The sequence below is a fragment of the Eleutherodactylus coqui genome, chromosome 6 (genome assembly GCF_035609145.1).
Source record: "Eleutherodactylus coqui strain aEleCoq1 chromosome 6, aEleCoq1.hap1, whole genome shotgun sequence".
NCBI classification, from domain to species: Eukaryota; Metazoa; Chordata; class Amphibia; order Anura; family Eleutherodactylidae; genus Eleutherodactylus; species Eleutherodactylus coqui.
In genome coordinates this window covers 125,542,072-125,556,924 of record NC_089842.1, presented here as the reverse complement: position 1 = coordinate 125,556,924, position 14,853 = coordinate 125,542,072, and the positions used below count along the sequence as shown (strand labels likewise).

The window sequence follows — 14,853 nt, the reverse complement described above, 5'->3', positions numbered from 1 at the left end:
TCCATTCCCACTACTGGCACAAGCGGACTTGGAGTTTTGGGCCGCATTAACCCTCTCTTCCCCAGTCCCCTGCACCGGACCCACCACAGAGCCCGGGACTAGGAGCTCAGGGTTACCACCTTGGTCTGACTTTGCGGCCAAACCAGAGTGCTTGGTGACATAAACAAATTTTTCCTGAATATGTCTTTTTCCCTTTCCTCTTCTTCTTGCTTGAGGTGTCTGGGGGAAAATCTTTCCCAAAATAGGACTGCAGCCTCTCTGGGGACTCTTGCAGCTGAATCTGACTCATTATCAGCGCCCCCTCTCCACTGCTGCTGCAGCTGTCATCACTATCCTCCAGGTCAGATTTGCCCGACGTGAGGGGCAGGCTCACCTGTTCAGCTGGGATGCTGGGCCCGGTAGTCCCACCTGGCAGCGAAGATTGCTGCTCACCAGAGCACGCAGCTCGCCCATCCTGAGCACCGTCCGATTCGCCTGTGCTGCTGCTTGAGTGCCTGGCAGAGCGCTCTTTAATGCCACCGCTGCTCACAGACGCCATTTTGATAAACCTCTCATCATTTTAAGAGTTTTTCTTTGAAAGGTCCACTTCTTTCCAGTATCCTTTCCCTCTCCTCCGCATAAAAGTCAATAGCCTCCTCACAGGCTTCAATCTGCCGTGATATGGCCAATTTTCTGGTATGGGATCTGGCCCGCTCCGCATCATAGCGGGCAACGCGCAGCTCCTGCCTATATTTATTCAGCTGCCTCCCGACATGCCCAAAGTCCTTCATATATTTGGCAATACGGGTTGCCACATCGGTCACTGACTCGCCCTCCTTGCGATCAGCCCAACTTGCCTGCATACGTTGTTTTTCCGCATGGTCCTCCACTCTCTTCCTCTGGCTCCGAGTCATCTTGGGCTCCTCCAGGGGAGTCACGGTGACATTGCTGCCACTCTGACCAGGTGTTCTCCCCTCCTGGGGTGCAGTCCTCCCTCCCCCCGACCGAAGCCGTAGGGAGGAGGTCCGGGACTCCATGGCTGGAGCAAGCCCAGCACCTGTAGCCTTTGCTGGGTAGGTTTTTCTCCAACTGGTGACCACACCCTGGATCCTGCAGAGCTCTCACACCCACAACCTTCTCCAGAGCTGCACTCACTATTCTGCTGGTAGAGTCACTGTGTACATACATTACATTTCTTATCCTGTACTGATCCTGAGTTACATCCTGTATTCTACTACTTCAGAGCTGCATTCATTATTCTGCTGGTAGTTACTGTGTACATACATTACATTTCTTATCCTGTACTGATCCTGAGTTACAGCCTGTATTATACTCCAGAGCTGCACTCACTATTCTGCTGGTGGAGTCACTGTGTACATACATTACATGACTTATCCTGTACTGATCCTGAGTTACATCCTGTATTCTACTTCAGAGCTGCACTCACTTTCCTGCTGGTGGAGTCACTGTGTACATACATTACTTATCCTGTACTGAGTAAAAGCCCATTTAGACACAACGATTATCGCTCAAAAGCCGTCTTTTAAGCGCTAGTCGTTGTGTGTAACTGCACTTAACATCGTGCAGTTTCCGGTTTGCCGTCACTCATCATTGTCTGCAGCATGCTGAAAGACAACGATGAGTCTTATCAGGAATTCACAGTAGGATACAGCTGATACTATTGTTTCAGCTGAATCTCGCTTCCTGATGACAGCTGGGTATGAAGAACAGAGTGGTCCAGCTCTGTTCTCCATACCTGGCATGGAGCACTTGGCTGTATACCAGCCGTGCGCTCCGTGCAGAAAACATCTGGATGCAGAAGACAAGCGGGGACACCCCACTTGTCTTCTGCATCCTCCGCTCGGCTGTATAACAGCTGGGTGTTCCGTACAGAAAACAGCTGGATGCAGAAGGCAAGCGGGGACACCCCGCTTGTCTTCTGTATCCTTCGCTCCAAGCACATGAGCGAATATACTAGTTTCAAGTAATTACTCGATCGAGCACCGCGATTTTCGAGTACTTCCGTACTCGGGTGAAAAGATTCGGGGGGCGGGGGGAGGCGTGGCGGAGCGGGGGGTAGCAGCGGGGAACAGGGGGGAGCCCTCTCTCCCACTCCCCGCTGCGACCCCCCCCCCCCCCCCCCCCACACTCACCCACGGCGCCCCCCGAATCTTTTCGCCCGAGTACGGAAGTACTCGAAAATCGCAGCGCTCGGGCGAAAAAGGGGCGTGTCCGAGTAGGTTCGCTCATCTCTAGTTACGCGGAATAAAGGATCTCTTCCTCATGGTAGAGTGTTAAACTGCATCTGCTTGATGCTGCCTGGAGTTTTTCTCAAGTTGGACTAGCTGTGGATCGTCCATCCTGAGGTGTGCATCTTGTTGACACCCCCCGAGTAATCAGTTGAAGGAGTGCTGCTGGAGTTGGTGCGTATTTACGTTTGTATACAAGATGTGATACGGATGGACATGGAAGCATACAGGTATCCTGCGGCATATCGATCCACACTGGAAAATGCCTCTTGGAAGCCAACATGAGAGGAACACTTGTGGCTGCAGGATGTCCTAAACATATCGCTGACATAACATGGTCCCTCGTACCACTACTGGGAGTGACCGACTATTATATGTTAAGGCGTCTCACAGACCATCACAGCAGCAGAGGGCAGGATTGAGGCGTTCACCCGGAGGTCTCCAGATATGAACATGGCCATCGTCGGTGCCTAAACTAAACTGAGATTTGTTGCTGAAGACAACCTGGTTCCACTCTGCAGCAGTCCAGTTTCACCATTCACAACCCCACTGCAAATGGAGGCGAAAGTGCGTGGGTATCAAAGCCAGTACAACTAATGAGCGCTGTGGGAACAAATGTCCCTCAGCCAAGCGCCTTAAAATAGTTCTAACAGACACAGGGACCAGGCAGGTAGGGGTTATGTTTTTTTTTTGCTGGTAGGGGGGTGTGATTGTTGGGTGGAGTATTTGCTGGAATGTGATAGGTGGTTTTGAGTATGGTAGGAGGAGTTTAGAAGATATTTTATTAGGGGGTAGGCGAAGTAGCCAAGAGAAACCAGTACCGTCCACCCTATTTTTTAGGGTTTTTTTTTCTTTTTCTTGTAATGGGGGTCACTTGTGAGGCATTTCAGGGAGGAAGGGAAAAAAATAGATTTTTTTTTTTTTTTTTTTTTAATGTTTCATACAGGTATGTATGTCTTTTTGGGGTTTAGTTGTTAGCCCAGTGAGTTTGGTTGCTTGTTACTGGTGGCGGGTCGTTGACAGTAACCAAGTTTCCATTACATTTGTTGTAATTATTTTACAAGTGGTTCAGAAGCTCTTTGGGCTTCTCCAAGGTGCGGACACTCGAAGCAATTGAGGAGATTTAACCCGTGTTGTACCACTGTAGCTTGGTGAGATTAGCGGCTGGTGGCTTATGGATAACTTATCTCTTTAAATAATGTTGTCAAGAACTCAGCAGCAGACTTATTACTGATATAACTATATGTTTTGTTATTAGGGTCGCCTGCACACGAACTGATTTTTGTTGCGGAATCCGCACCAAGTTCTGTTCATAGCATGCTATGGCAAATTGCTTTTTTTCTGCACATGAGAAGAAATAGATTTATATATATTATATATTTATTTTTTTTTTACTTTCTGGAGGAAAAATCGCAGCATGTGCCATTTTTGCACGTATGGGATATATTGATGTCAATGGACGCTGTCCGTCCCGCCTGCAATAAACTATGTGGACCGGTCGTGGACTCCGCGTTATCGCCTAGCGACGGTGCGGAAAAACCTAGAAATCTCTTCTTCGCTTTATTTATTGGCGGACACAGCTTGACCGTGGGTATATAGCAAATGCCTGGAGGCGGACAGTAAGCAGACAAATAAATTGGCTCCTCCCACTTGCTATATACCCTCTGCAGACACTCGGCTAATCAGTTTGTATGCAAGCAGTAGGAGCGCCCCAACATGGCTTGTTACAAAAAAAAGTAGTGCCTAAAATACCCAAGAAGTCACCCTGCGAAGGTCTGCAGTCTGATAAAACTTAGAGAAAGTGTGCAGTGATGACCAGGTCGGGGCTTTACAGATTGTATCTGCAGAGGCCCAATTTCGCATTGCCCACAAGGCCCCCAATGCCCAAGTGGAGTGAGCCATGACCCGACAAGGTGAGGGAGGGTTCCCCCTTGGCCAGATATGCCTCTACTATTACCGATGGATGCAGCGAGATCACGTCTCGGCCTGTCCGATACTATGAACAACAACCAAGAGCGCCACTAAGAGGCTGTTGTAGACAAATAAATTCGAAGTGCCCGCACCAAGGACGACAACACAATTTCCTCATTGAGATGAAAAGCCGAAACTACCTTTTGGTAAGAATGCCGCAATAGGATGCAACACTACCTTATCTTGGTGAAACGCTGTGAAGGGAGGCTCTAAGGCAAGAGTGGCTAGCTCTGAAACCAGTCGTAATGAGGTGACTGCCACCAACAAAACTACCTTGAGGGTCAACAAACCTAGAGGTATGGTTTCCAGAGGCTCAAACGGATGAGACTGAAGGGCCCCTAATACCAGGTTAAGGTCCCAAGGAGGCACCAGGGACCAGAAAGGAGGAGCAACATACGCCACTCCTTTAAAAAAAATAAAAACATGAATGTCCGCTTCGGTAGCCAACGGGCGCTGAGAGAAAACTGATAGGGCTGACACTTGCCCTTTCAAAGAACTAAGACTTAGGCCTAGGTTCAGGCCGTCCTGAAAAAAGGACAACAGACGAGACAGCGAAAAATCAATGGGGTGAAAGCTGTGGCTCTCATACCAGATAAAAACCATCTTCCAGACACTGTAGTAAGCCCTGGAGGATGAAGGCTTTCTAGCTTTAAATATTGTACGGACCACTGAGTTGGAAAAACCACGTTCCTTCAGCACCGCGGTCTCAATAGCCTTGCTGCTAAATAGAGGCGAGATGTATCAGGATGATAAAGGGGACCCTGAACAATGAGGCCGGCCCGTAATGGAAGCCATAAAGGTACTTTGACTAAGAGTTTGACGATCTCGGAGTACCACGCTCGCCAGGGCCAATCCGGAGCCATTAAGATGACTAGGCAACCCACTCGCTAGATTTTCTAGGCCCCATCAAATCCAGTGCATTTGTCAGAAGTGGACAATCCATAGAACACTTCCTGGTGCAACTCCAAATTTCCCTGCGACAACATACTGACTGAGAAAGTCAGCCACCCAGTTGTTGACCCCGGAATATGGACCGGAGCCAGTATGAACAGTTGTGCCTCTGCCCAGGCCGGGAACTTGGCCACCTCTGACTTAACCCTTGCGCTGTGGGTACCTCCCTGGTGATTTACATATATGCCACTGCTGTCTTGTTGTCCGACTGGATCCGCAGAGGCAGCCCCCCCACCCTAGCCAGAAAGACTGCCATCCATCATCAACACAGTGTCCCGAGTGGACAGCCCAGCTGGGTCCGAGGGGAAGTCGACCACCACCGGACAAAGTTTTGTACGCGCACGGGGACTCGCACTCGCCGACTAAGAGAAGCTACTGCGCCGCCCCATCTGGATAGGATGAACCACTGTAGGGGTCGAGCGTAAAGCTGAACGAAAGGCACCGCCTCGAACACGGCGACCATCCTCCCGAGCACACTCATGCAATGACATAGTGTCACGAAACCGGACCCCATCAAAGAACGAGACTGGTTCCGAAGCAGACGCAGTTTCGCTGATGGGAGACAAACACATCCCTGGTCTGTGTCAAACAAAAGTCCCCCCAAAAAATAATGCTTTCGGCTAGTGTTAGAGAGGATTTGCGATAATTGATTATCCACCCGAAGTCTGTCAGAGTGTTCAGCGCGACCCGCAAGCTTTGCAGATTGGCCGCACGAGACAGGTCCTTTATCAAGATATTGTCCAAATAAGGAATGGCCACTATGCCTTTTGCATGAAGCAGAGCCATCACAGCAGCCAACGCCTTGGTAAAAACTGTGGGGTGGTAGCCAAACCCAAATGGGAGCGCCACAAACTGATAGTGCTGAGTGCGGACCATAAACCTCAAAAAACAGTAGTGCGTTGGATGAATGGGAATATGTAGATAAGCATCCTTGATGTCTATTGCAGACATAAATTCCCCCTGCTCTATAGATGCGACTACCACCCTGAGGGACTCCATATGGAAGGTCCTGACTCACGTGCTGATTTAGCCCTTTTGAGGTCCAGAGGCGAACGCACCGAACCGTCCTTCTTGGGAATCATAAACATGTTTCAATAGACACCTTTGAACTGCTGATGGTCCGGAATAGGAACTATCACACCCTGCAGCAGCAAAGACTGGGCAGCCTGAAAAAAGGCCTCGGCAGGCGCGTCTGGCACCCTCAAAGGGAAAAAAACGATCGGGAGGGGGGAAACAGAAAAAGAAGAGGGAACAAGGGTATCCAGGGTCGCTGGCCATGGTCAGAGCTGGAATTCGCTGCAGGAACCTGCATGCAATGTCCGGCTCTGCCGTGTGCAGGCAGCCTCATCCTTACATCTTTCAAGCTATGTGTAAGAAAAATATTTTAATAAAGCTGTGACCATTCACCTTCCAATGAAGAATTGTGTTGTCTGTTTGTTCTCAGTTAGGTGGGTGTTCCAGCATTCTAGTATGTCATCCTTACATCAGACATGGTGCAACTAGGGAACCCTAACTACCCCCTTCTTTAGCATGTTAGCAGCTCCGCTAATAGGGGGTTATCTGTCCACAAGTTTGCTTGTGGTTTCCAGTAAGAGATCTCAGAACTGTGACTGTAGTTCTGGAGTACATGGGTATATCCAGACAGGGTAGATTTGCTTGTGGATTGGTTTAAAGAGGAGTTAAGTGGCTTTTTAACCATCTTCTCACTGCTCCAGTGCGGTGTCTTGCCTGGTACCTTGCCGATCTCTCCTGACATACTGTGTAGACCAGTGTTTCGGAAACTCCAGTCCTCAGGGACCCCAGCAGGTCAGGTTTACTGGATTTTCTCCATATTGCACAGGTGATATAATTGTCAGTGCCTCAGACATTGCCACAGGTGTTCTTACTATAGGAGATCCTGAAAACATAACCTGTTGGGGTCCGTGAGGACTGGAGTTTGGAAAACACTGGTGTAGACCCATGCCTGCTACAGCAAAGGCTGTAGTGGTCATGTGATTGAGATTTCATTGCTGGAGGCCAGGAAAGACGAGCAGGAACGATTCTGTATGGGATCTGGGAGAACAAAAACTTATTATCCATGTAGTAATTTATTAGAATTGTCCCTACCTACAAATTTTCCTGTTGATCTTTTGGTAATCCGCAATAATTGGGAATTTTTATTGATTTTTGACTTCCCCATTGAACTCCTATATAGAAAATCTACAAATCTGACACACTGCAGATGTAATTTCTACACAGATTTTCGAGTGGATATTTCGTATAAAAAGCCAATATCTTCAGAAATACAGTGGATATGTACTAACTTTGTATCATTAGAATATTTTTATATGTCCAAGTACATTCTGCAAAAAAGCTGACCTTTTACCATTCATGCAGTCATTTCTAGAAAGATTTAAAGAACAACCAATAGTATTTGACATGATCAGGAGTAAAGGCACTTTTTACTGATAGTTGGATGCACAAACATTGGCCACAATGGCAGCCTCCAAATGTTTTTGTAGGAATCTGTGAGCTTCTTGTACCTATCTGTTAGTAGTTTCTTCCACCGCAATTCTTTCACGTTCTTGAAGGCTTGCAGGTTTCCTTTTCCCAATAGGAGCTTTCAACTCTCTCCAAAGATTTTATATTGGCTTGAGATCAAGACTCTGTTGGCCAGTTTAGAGCCATTTCTTTTCTTTTTAACCATCATGGTGTGTGTTTGGATGTAAGCTTTGGGTCATTACGCTGGTGTGCATTGCCAAAGGGCTTCAGCTTGGTTTCTTCTGTATATGGAAAATTTTCCTAGAAGGATTGTAGTTGGTGTAACTTTGACAAAGTTTAATTGCTATCTTTTATGCCTTTCTTTAAGTAGTAGGGTCCTCCTTTTGTCCTTTGCCCAAATAGTTTTGCTTTATTCAGTGTGCACTGTGTTGTATGGTTTGCAACCATCCCAATCAGATGTGTCGGCTCATAAATGACGACATGGGTATGCATCGGATTCCCTAGTGCACTGCAGCAGATGTCAACTGGAATCCAGGGCATGCCATTGACATTATGTATGATGCGTACGAGCCATCAGTTTCTGCGTATGTGCTGGATCCTCTAGTGTGGCGCAGGCGCAGATGATGTAATGCATGGCATCTTAGAAGGTCGGGATAATACAATGAAGAAGGTAGAAAGAGCCTGACCCACTTCAGGAGATGACTCGTCCATCATTTGCATACAGTCAGAGAGATTTCAGTGTTGGAGTATCTGATGAAAGGTACCATTGTCATCCTCCACCTCTGGCACATCCTGTAACAATTGGCGTACACTCGTATTATCAACTGACAGACTTCCTTTACATAAACTGTGCCAACCGAGAACAAAACTGTGCAGTCATTAAAACGTCCCATTGCTTTATCAGACCTGCTGGAAATTGTATGAAATCCATTCAGTTTTCTTCCCTTTTCCATATGTGTAATAAATTCCACACGTTCCTTCTAGATTGACGCGTCGGCGGTTTTATTTTGTCAACACATTTCATGGCGCTGTGGAAGTGGGATTATTTTCAGATGATACATTGGTGGACTCCCTGGGGCAGTGATGGGATATATAAGGGCTGGCAGCAATTACACATTGTGTTCAGACCATATGCAAGCCAGACTTCACTGAGTCCCAGGACAAATGACATTAAATTGATGGAAGATTCTAAAATGACTGCAAATTCAAGAGAATTTCCTTCAAAAATTAGATATAAATGACCTGAAATGACTTCTTAAGTTATTTCTGAGTTCATCTATTTGAGGGACAAACCACTCTTTGCTGTCCACCTAGCTTTCAAATGACCCTGAATGCTTTGCAATGTCAACTTAAAGTACTATAGCTCTCTTCTGCTTGTCTGTCAGTCCTTACTGTTGTGGCATTCTAGTCATGAGCCTGGAGCTCAGGATGAAAAGTGCTATAATTTCTGTTTTAATACTGGTAATTATTGAAGTTGCCACCTTTTCTCATTAAACACCTGCCGAGGTGAAAAAGGGCTGTGGATTTAGGATGTTTCTTAACATAGAATTATGGTTAACAGATATGACATGCTAAAAAAAAAATCAAGTTAAACTTTTGCTATATCTTTTAGTGCTCCCCTCAAATTGCTTTTGTTGTATAAAGAGTCTTACAACTTATTATTTATAGTTGTGGGTCCAACGTGTCCAAAGCTATCTAAAATAAATATACTCGCCTTGGTGTTGAACTGCCGTTTCAGTGGTCCAGCACCATGGCATCTGACAGGTGACGTCATCCAGCCAGAAGGCCTGTCACATGGGCTTCTAATGTGGACTTGTTGGGCCTTCTAGTGGCTGCAGCAGTCAGATGAGTGAACAACTCATGTGACAACTGCAGCCGATGTAAATAGAAGACTATTTTATGTTATTGACTTAAAAGGGTTGTCTCACGCCGAAACGTTTTTTTTTATTTTTATTCAATAGGCCCCCCGTTTGGCGCGAGACAAACCCAAGGGATGGGTTAAAAAAAAAAAAAAGTTTATTACTTACCCGAATCCCCGCGCTGCGTCGACTTCTTTCTTCCTTTACCAAGATGGCCGCCGGGATCTTCACCCACGATGCACCGCGGGTCTTCTCCCATGGTGCACCGTGGGCTCTGTGTGCTCCATTGCCGATTCCAGCCTCCTGATTGGCTGGAATCGGCACACGTGACGGGGTGGAGCTACGAGGACCAGCTCTCCGCTACGAGCGGCCCCATTCACCAGGGAGAAGACCGGACTGCGCAAGCGCGTCTAAAAATGCCAGAAGACAGCGAATTTAGACGGATCCATGGCGACGGGGACGCTAGCAACGGAGCAGGTAAGTGAATAACTTCTGTATGGCTCATAATTAATGCACGATGTATATTACAAAGTGCATTAATATGGCCATACAGAAGTGCTGAACCCCACTTGATTTCACGAGACAACCCCTTTAAGATAACTTATTGCAGAAAGTTATTACAGTCAAGTTGAACTTTGCTACAACTAACAGGTGTATCCTCTGAAGACCCCCTGTATAGCTATCCAATATAGATGATATGGCAGATAAACTGTACTGTATATGCTCTAAAGACCCTGCAGACTTTTTACTGACACTAGCCTCTCAGTAACTGGTGATAACCCTCTGTCCCACTGCTAACTTGCCGACATAACCCCCCACTCCCAAAGTCCGGCCAGCGGCTGAGGAACTCTTTTTCTGTTGTTATAGAAATATGTAAAGATCTTTGTATTTTAATGGCATACAATTAAATGGCATCCTCAACTCAAACACTGCTTCATGCAATACAGAGGTAGACTTCTCCCCATCTCATCTTCTATGGCACTTACTGAAGTGACCGCAGCAGGTGGGGAATAAGTCTGTCTCTGCACTGCACCGAACCACAGCATCCAGCAGGACTGTGACAGAGACGCACACAAATCAGGTATCTGCAGCTATTAACCGTTTGTATTTTTAGGGCATTCTCATCTCAAAACTCTTTCTATAGCAGCAGGGAAGCGTTCTACTGCAACTGGTTGGACTTTTGAGAGGATGGGCACTTTAACTTTGTAGGGGCCAAAGAGAGGGCACTAATCCCACTCAGGATCCCTCTACATTGGGGCTAATGGTAGGTTGGGGAAAGTGTGCAGAGATGACTTATGGCTGGAAGAAATCTTCATGGTGGTCTGGGTCCAGATAGAGAAGAAAAACAAAAGTGGACAACTACATTCAGAGAAGTCACCTGTGATCACTGGACATGACTGCACTCTAATCACTATCATTGTGTAGAACTAGTATCTATTATTCGGTGACTGCATTATATTGGGCTGAGCTGCTAAAATCTATTATTTTTATATTCTATAATTTTATAATTTTCAGATGTCCCTCAATTCTGAGTTTTGTTATTGGGCCTCAAGAGTACTTAGTACCCGCCTGGTTATAATATGTAAAGTTTTTTTGTTTTTCTTTTCAAATCCTAGAGATGTCGGAGTCACGGAGATGCCACATGCTCTGGATCCATTTCAGAATGGTCAGCTTTCATTCTCTGGGATCAGCATTCTGGATCGACTCATCAAAACCTGCCCAGTCTGGCTACAACTATGCATGGGAGCACCACAGGCAGTGGAAATACTCTGCAGAGAGGCTTCTGGGGTGAGTGGATGAGGGGTGTCAAAATAGCACTATAGCAATATGTATATTATTGGGACATTCACCTTTAGATAATTTGCTACAGTTTTTCCATAAACAAATATTGATCAGTAGTATGTATCAGTGCAGTCCAGAACATGAGAGACTTATACGGCTGATGTGAAGGGGTATAACTACCACTAGCAGCCATAGCGGTGGTAGTTGCAAAACAACTAAACCGATTGGTATAAGTGACAGAACACTGAAATCGGTGCACCTGTCACTATGCCGTACTGCCCACAGCCCGGACAGCTTAGCGGACCTGACGGGTTCGCTTTAAACACCTATATTCCCTTCCCCAAAACTGATATATATCTACACTAGGCTTCAGGAAGCAATTAATATTCTTGTACATACTACTAGTAGAACAAAAAGCTGGTAAGTCAGTGGGCCAGTCCATGTTTGCACACTTGTGACTATAAACAAAAGTAAAAGTCAGAGCTGCCATCCACTCCTAGTAGTAATAACTGGGTCTCCACAGCTAGTGCAAGCAAGCTTTAACTTCTGTCCCCTGTGACCGTCCTTACCTTAGGTGACCTATTACCTCATACTGAATGCAGCGTCAGGAGGGCACCTTGCACAGGCCTATGGCCAGAGTCAGGCGGCTCTGTACAGGTGGAGCTCTGCTAACGGTGCTTCTGCTAGCTCTGCCTTCTGACAAGTCCATGCCACCACTGCCTGGCAGTCTCTCCTCTACCTTGGTCTGTTCTGGGCCTGGCTGCAGATTCCACTACTATTCCCCTGAGTCAAGTCCAACCTCCAGGAGTCCTGGCACGTCTCCAAGTTGGTTGCTCACCCCCTGGCTTGTGCTCACCCCTGCCACCAGAGACTTGGGGAGCCTCCACAAGAGGTGAGGCCTCAGACTGCATGTCTTTATCGATCGGTTTTGCCTTGAATTGCTGAAAATCACAGTAAAAACACTGTTTTGTCCCGTTTTTCATAAAACTGCTACAAAAATGTGGCTTTGTGAAAATCTGCTGTTTTTTGCCACACTTTTTCTAAAGACATGTCAAAAGAGCAAGCTAGAGGGCTGCAGTACTTTTATTAACATTGCTGTTACCTGATTAAGGTCTACAGAGGAGGAGGCTTGAAAACTTTGGGTACAATTTATTAAGACTGCCATTTTAAATGACCATTCCAATGGGTTGCTATGGCACCCAGAGCCTTAAAGATGGCTGGATTTCAAAGGACAACATAATACACTGCTATACTTCAGTATTACAGTGTATTATAGAAATGTTAGGGCATTTAAGTCCTCTAGTAGGACAAAAATGAGAAGTAAAATGAAGTCAGAATCTCACCTTACTATGTTAAGAAAAAAACAACAAAATATTCATAAATTTGGTATTGCTGGATTCGCAGTTAGTACATTATTTAACTTGCATGGTGAAAGCTGTGAAAAAAACATGGTGAAAATTATCATCTTTGTATATATTGCCTCCCAAAAACTGAATAGAAAACGATCAAAAAGTCATATAAATCATCAAATGGTACCATTAAAAATTACAACTCATTCCACAAAAAAAAAAAAAATGTTAGAGGTTTTTAAGTGTGGCGATATAAAAAAAATTCAGCTTTTTTTAAAGTATGAGAAAAAACTAGCAGAGTATAAAAAAACAAAACAAAAAAATAACTCTACACAACATCACTTTGGCCACTTATGGCAGCTGGAAAGCAACCACACTGCCTTTCTCACTGATCTTCAGTGACTGATGTCTGCAGGCGGTGCTTCCCCCAGGACGCCCTCCGCTGTCAGCAGCCAGCAGAGGGCGGAACTTCCTGGTCTTCCATCAACTTCGGTGGTAAACTACAGAGGAAGGGAAGAAGAGAAAATGTTAAAGGGCTTCCCATGCAGCACCCGCCGGGATACACTGGGGTTGGAGTAATGGCAGGTGTAGCTCCCATTGAAATTAATGAAATCTAGAGTGCTTGCTGCTGCCATGAACAGTCGTGCTTTACTGCCAGACTGCACCTGGATATGCCAACTGAGCTAACTGGGGGCCAGGAGCAAAACTCACACTTTGACTAGAGGGAATGTCAGGTTGTGCTACTAACCCACCATTCAGACCCAGAAAAGACACTTGTCAAAAGCCTCAGAAAAAAACTCAATTTTTGGATCCCTTGTCGGATATCTCAACCAGGCCGACTGCCCAGCTCAGGAGGCATTGTGTGTTGACCCTAAAGAGTGTCAGCTCATGAGAGGGGTAGAGAGCGAGATTCTTGGGTCCAGCTAGAGGAGAGGTTATGTCTGGGGGACGGAGTAGCCACAAGTGCCTGATCGGTAGCCTGAGAGTAAGGCCTCTTTCACACGGGCGACAGCGATATTGTTGCAAGAAAATCGTAGTGGTACCACATTTGTGTTCTGTATAATATAGCTGTTTTCAACAAAATACAATACAATATTGTGTTTTTAAAACAAAAACGCAATACATTACCGACCAGGCGCTGTCCGCTCTGCCGCACGTCTCCTCTGCAGCTCCAGCAGAATTGCTTGTAGTTTTTAGCCAGCGCTTCCAGGTCAGAGATTTAAAATCCCCGCCTCCAGGAAGCACTGACTGTCATTGGTTCATTGACCGCTGCAGTGATTAGCTGAGCTGCAGCACTCAAGAACCAATCACAGCCAGCGCTTTCTGGAGTAGGGATTTTAAACCTCTGACCAGGAAGCGCTGGCTGAAAACTACAAGCAAGTGTGCCGGAGCTGCAGAGGAGATGTGCAGTGGAGCAAACAGCGCCTGATAAATGATGCATTTATTTTTTTGTTTATGCAGATAGGCCTTATTTTAGGGCTTTTACAGTAGGACCTCCTACTATAGAAGTTGCACCGCATAAAAACTGCGTTTTCATGTGATGCAACAGAAAGGAAGGCTCCATAGGGAAACATGGGCTATAAAACATCGCAAATCGCGGCTGTATAGGGCATGCCGCGATTTTGTATTCTCGCAATGTGGCACCTACAAAACATTGCTCATGTGAAAGAGCCCATTGGAAAGCATGGGCTTCACATAAATGCAATTTGTAGTACTGTCGCATCGTGAGAAAATTGTGCAATTTTGTCTCGCGTGTGAAACCTACCTAAAGGGTCAAGGAAACGTTGCTGACGTGTTGCTGCCACAGCTAGTATTTGTGCTTTTTGTACGGTAAATGACTAAGGCAACATTTATGATCATAAAGCTTGGGTAAAGGAGTGTTCATAGTGTTTGGGAATGTATTCTCAGCTACCAGCTTATTATATGCAAAATAAATAGATGGCTATATGGAGATTTATTTTTGCTTATGTGTATGGTATGTACATACCAGTATAATTGACCTCCAAGCTGATTATACTCCTGTGAATGCCACAGAGCTAATAACTTGAGCAGAAGCCTGGCTTTAAAAAACTTTACATAGACAACATCTGGTTATACTATGAAAGTGCCAGTCATTCATATTACATGCGGCATGTACTACCTGCAGGTGATCGCTCTTGTGCACGGACGGCCCTTCTTCCTGGTACAATGTGTTACATAAGTCCAGTGCCACCTTGTGGCCACATTATACAT

At 45.9% G+C, this 14,853-nt stretch overlaps 1 protein-coding gene across 3 annotated transcripts in view; it reads left to right on the top strand.

Moving 5' to 3' along the window:
• The window catches only part of RIN3 (Ras and Rab interactor 3), a 78,225-nt gene that overhangs the window by 40,330 nt on the left and 23,042 nt on the right, over window positions 1-14,853 (top strand). For all 3 annotated transcript variants that reach the window (XM_066607531.1, XM_066607529.1, XM_066607530.1), the window contains one exon: window positions 11,107-11,278. In XM_066607531.1, coding sequence (XP_066463628.1) covers window positions 11,107-11,278 — 172 coding nt within the window. The remainder of the gene's footprint in view (window positions 1-11,106; window positions 11,279-14,853) is intronic.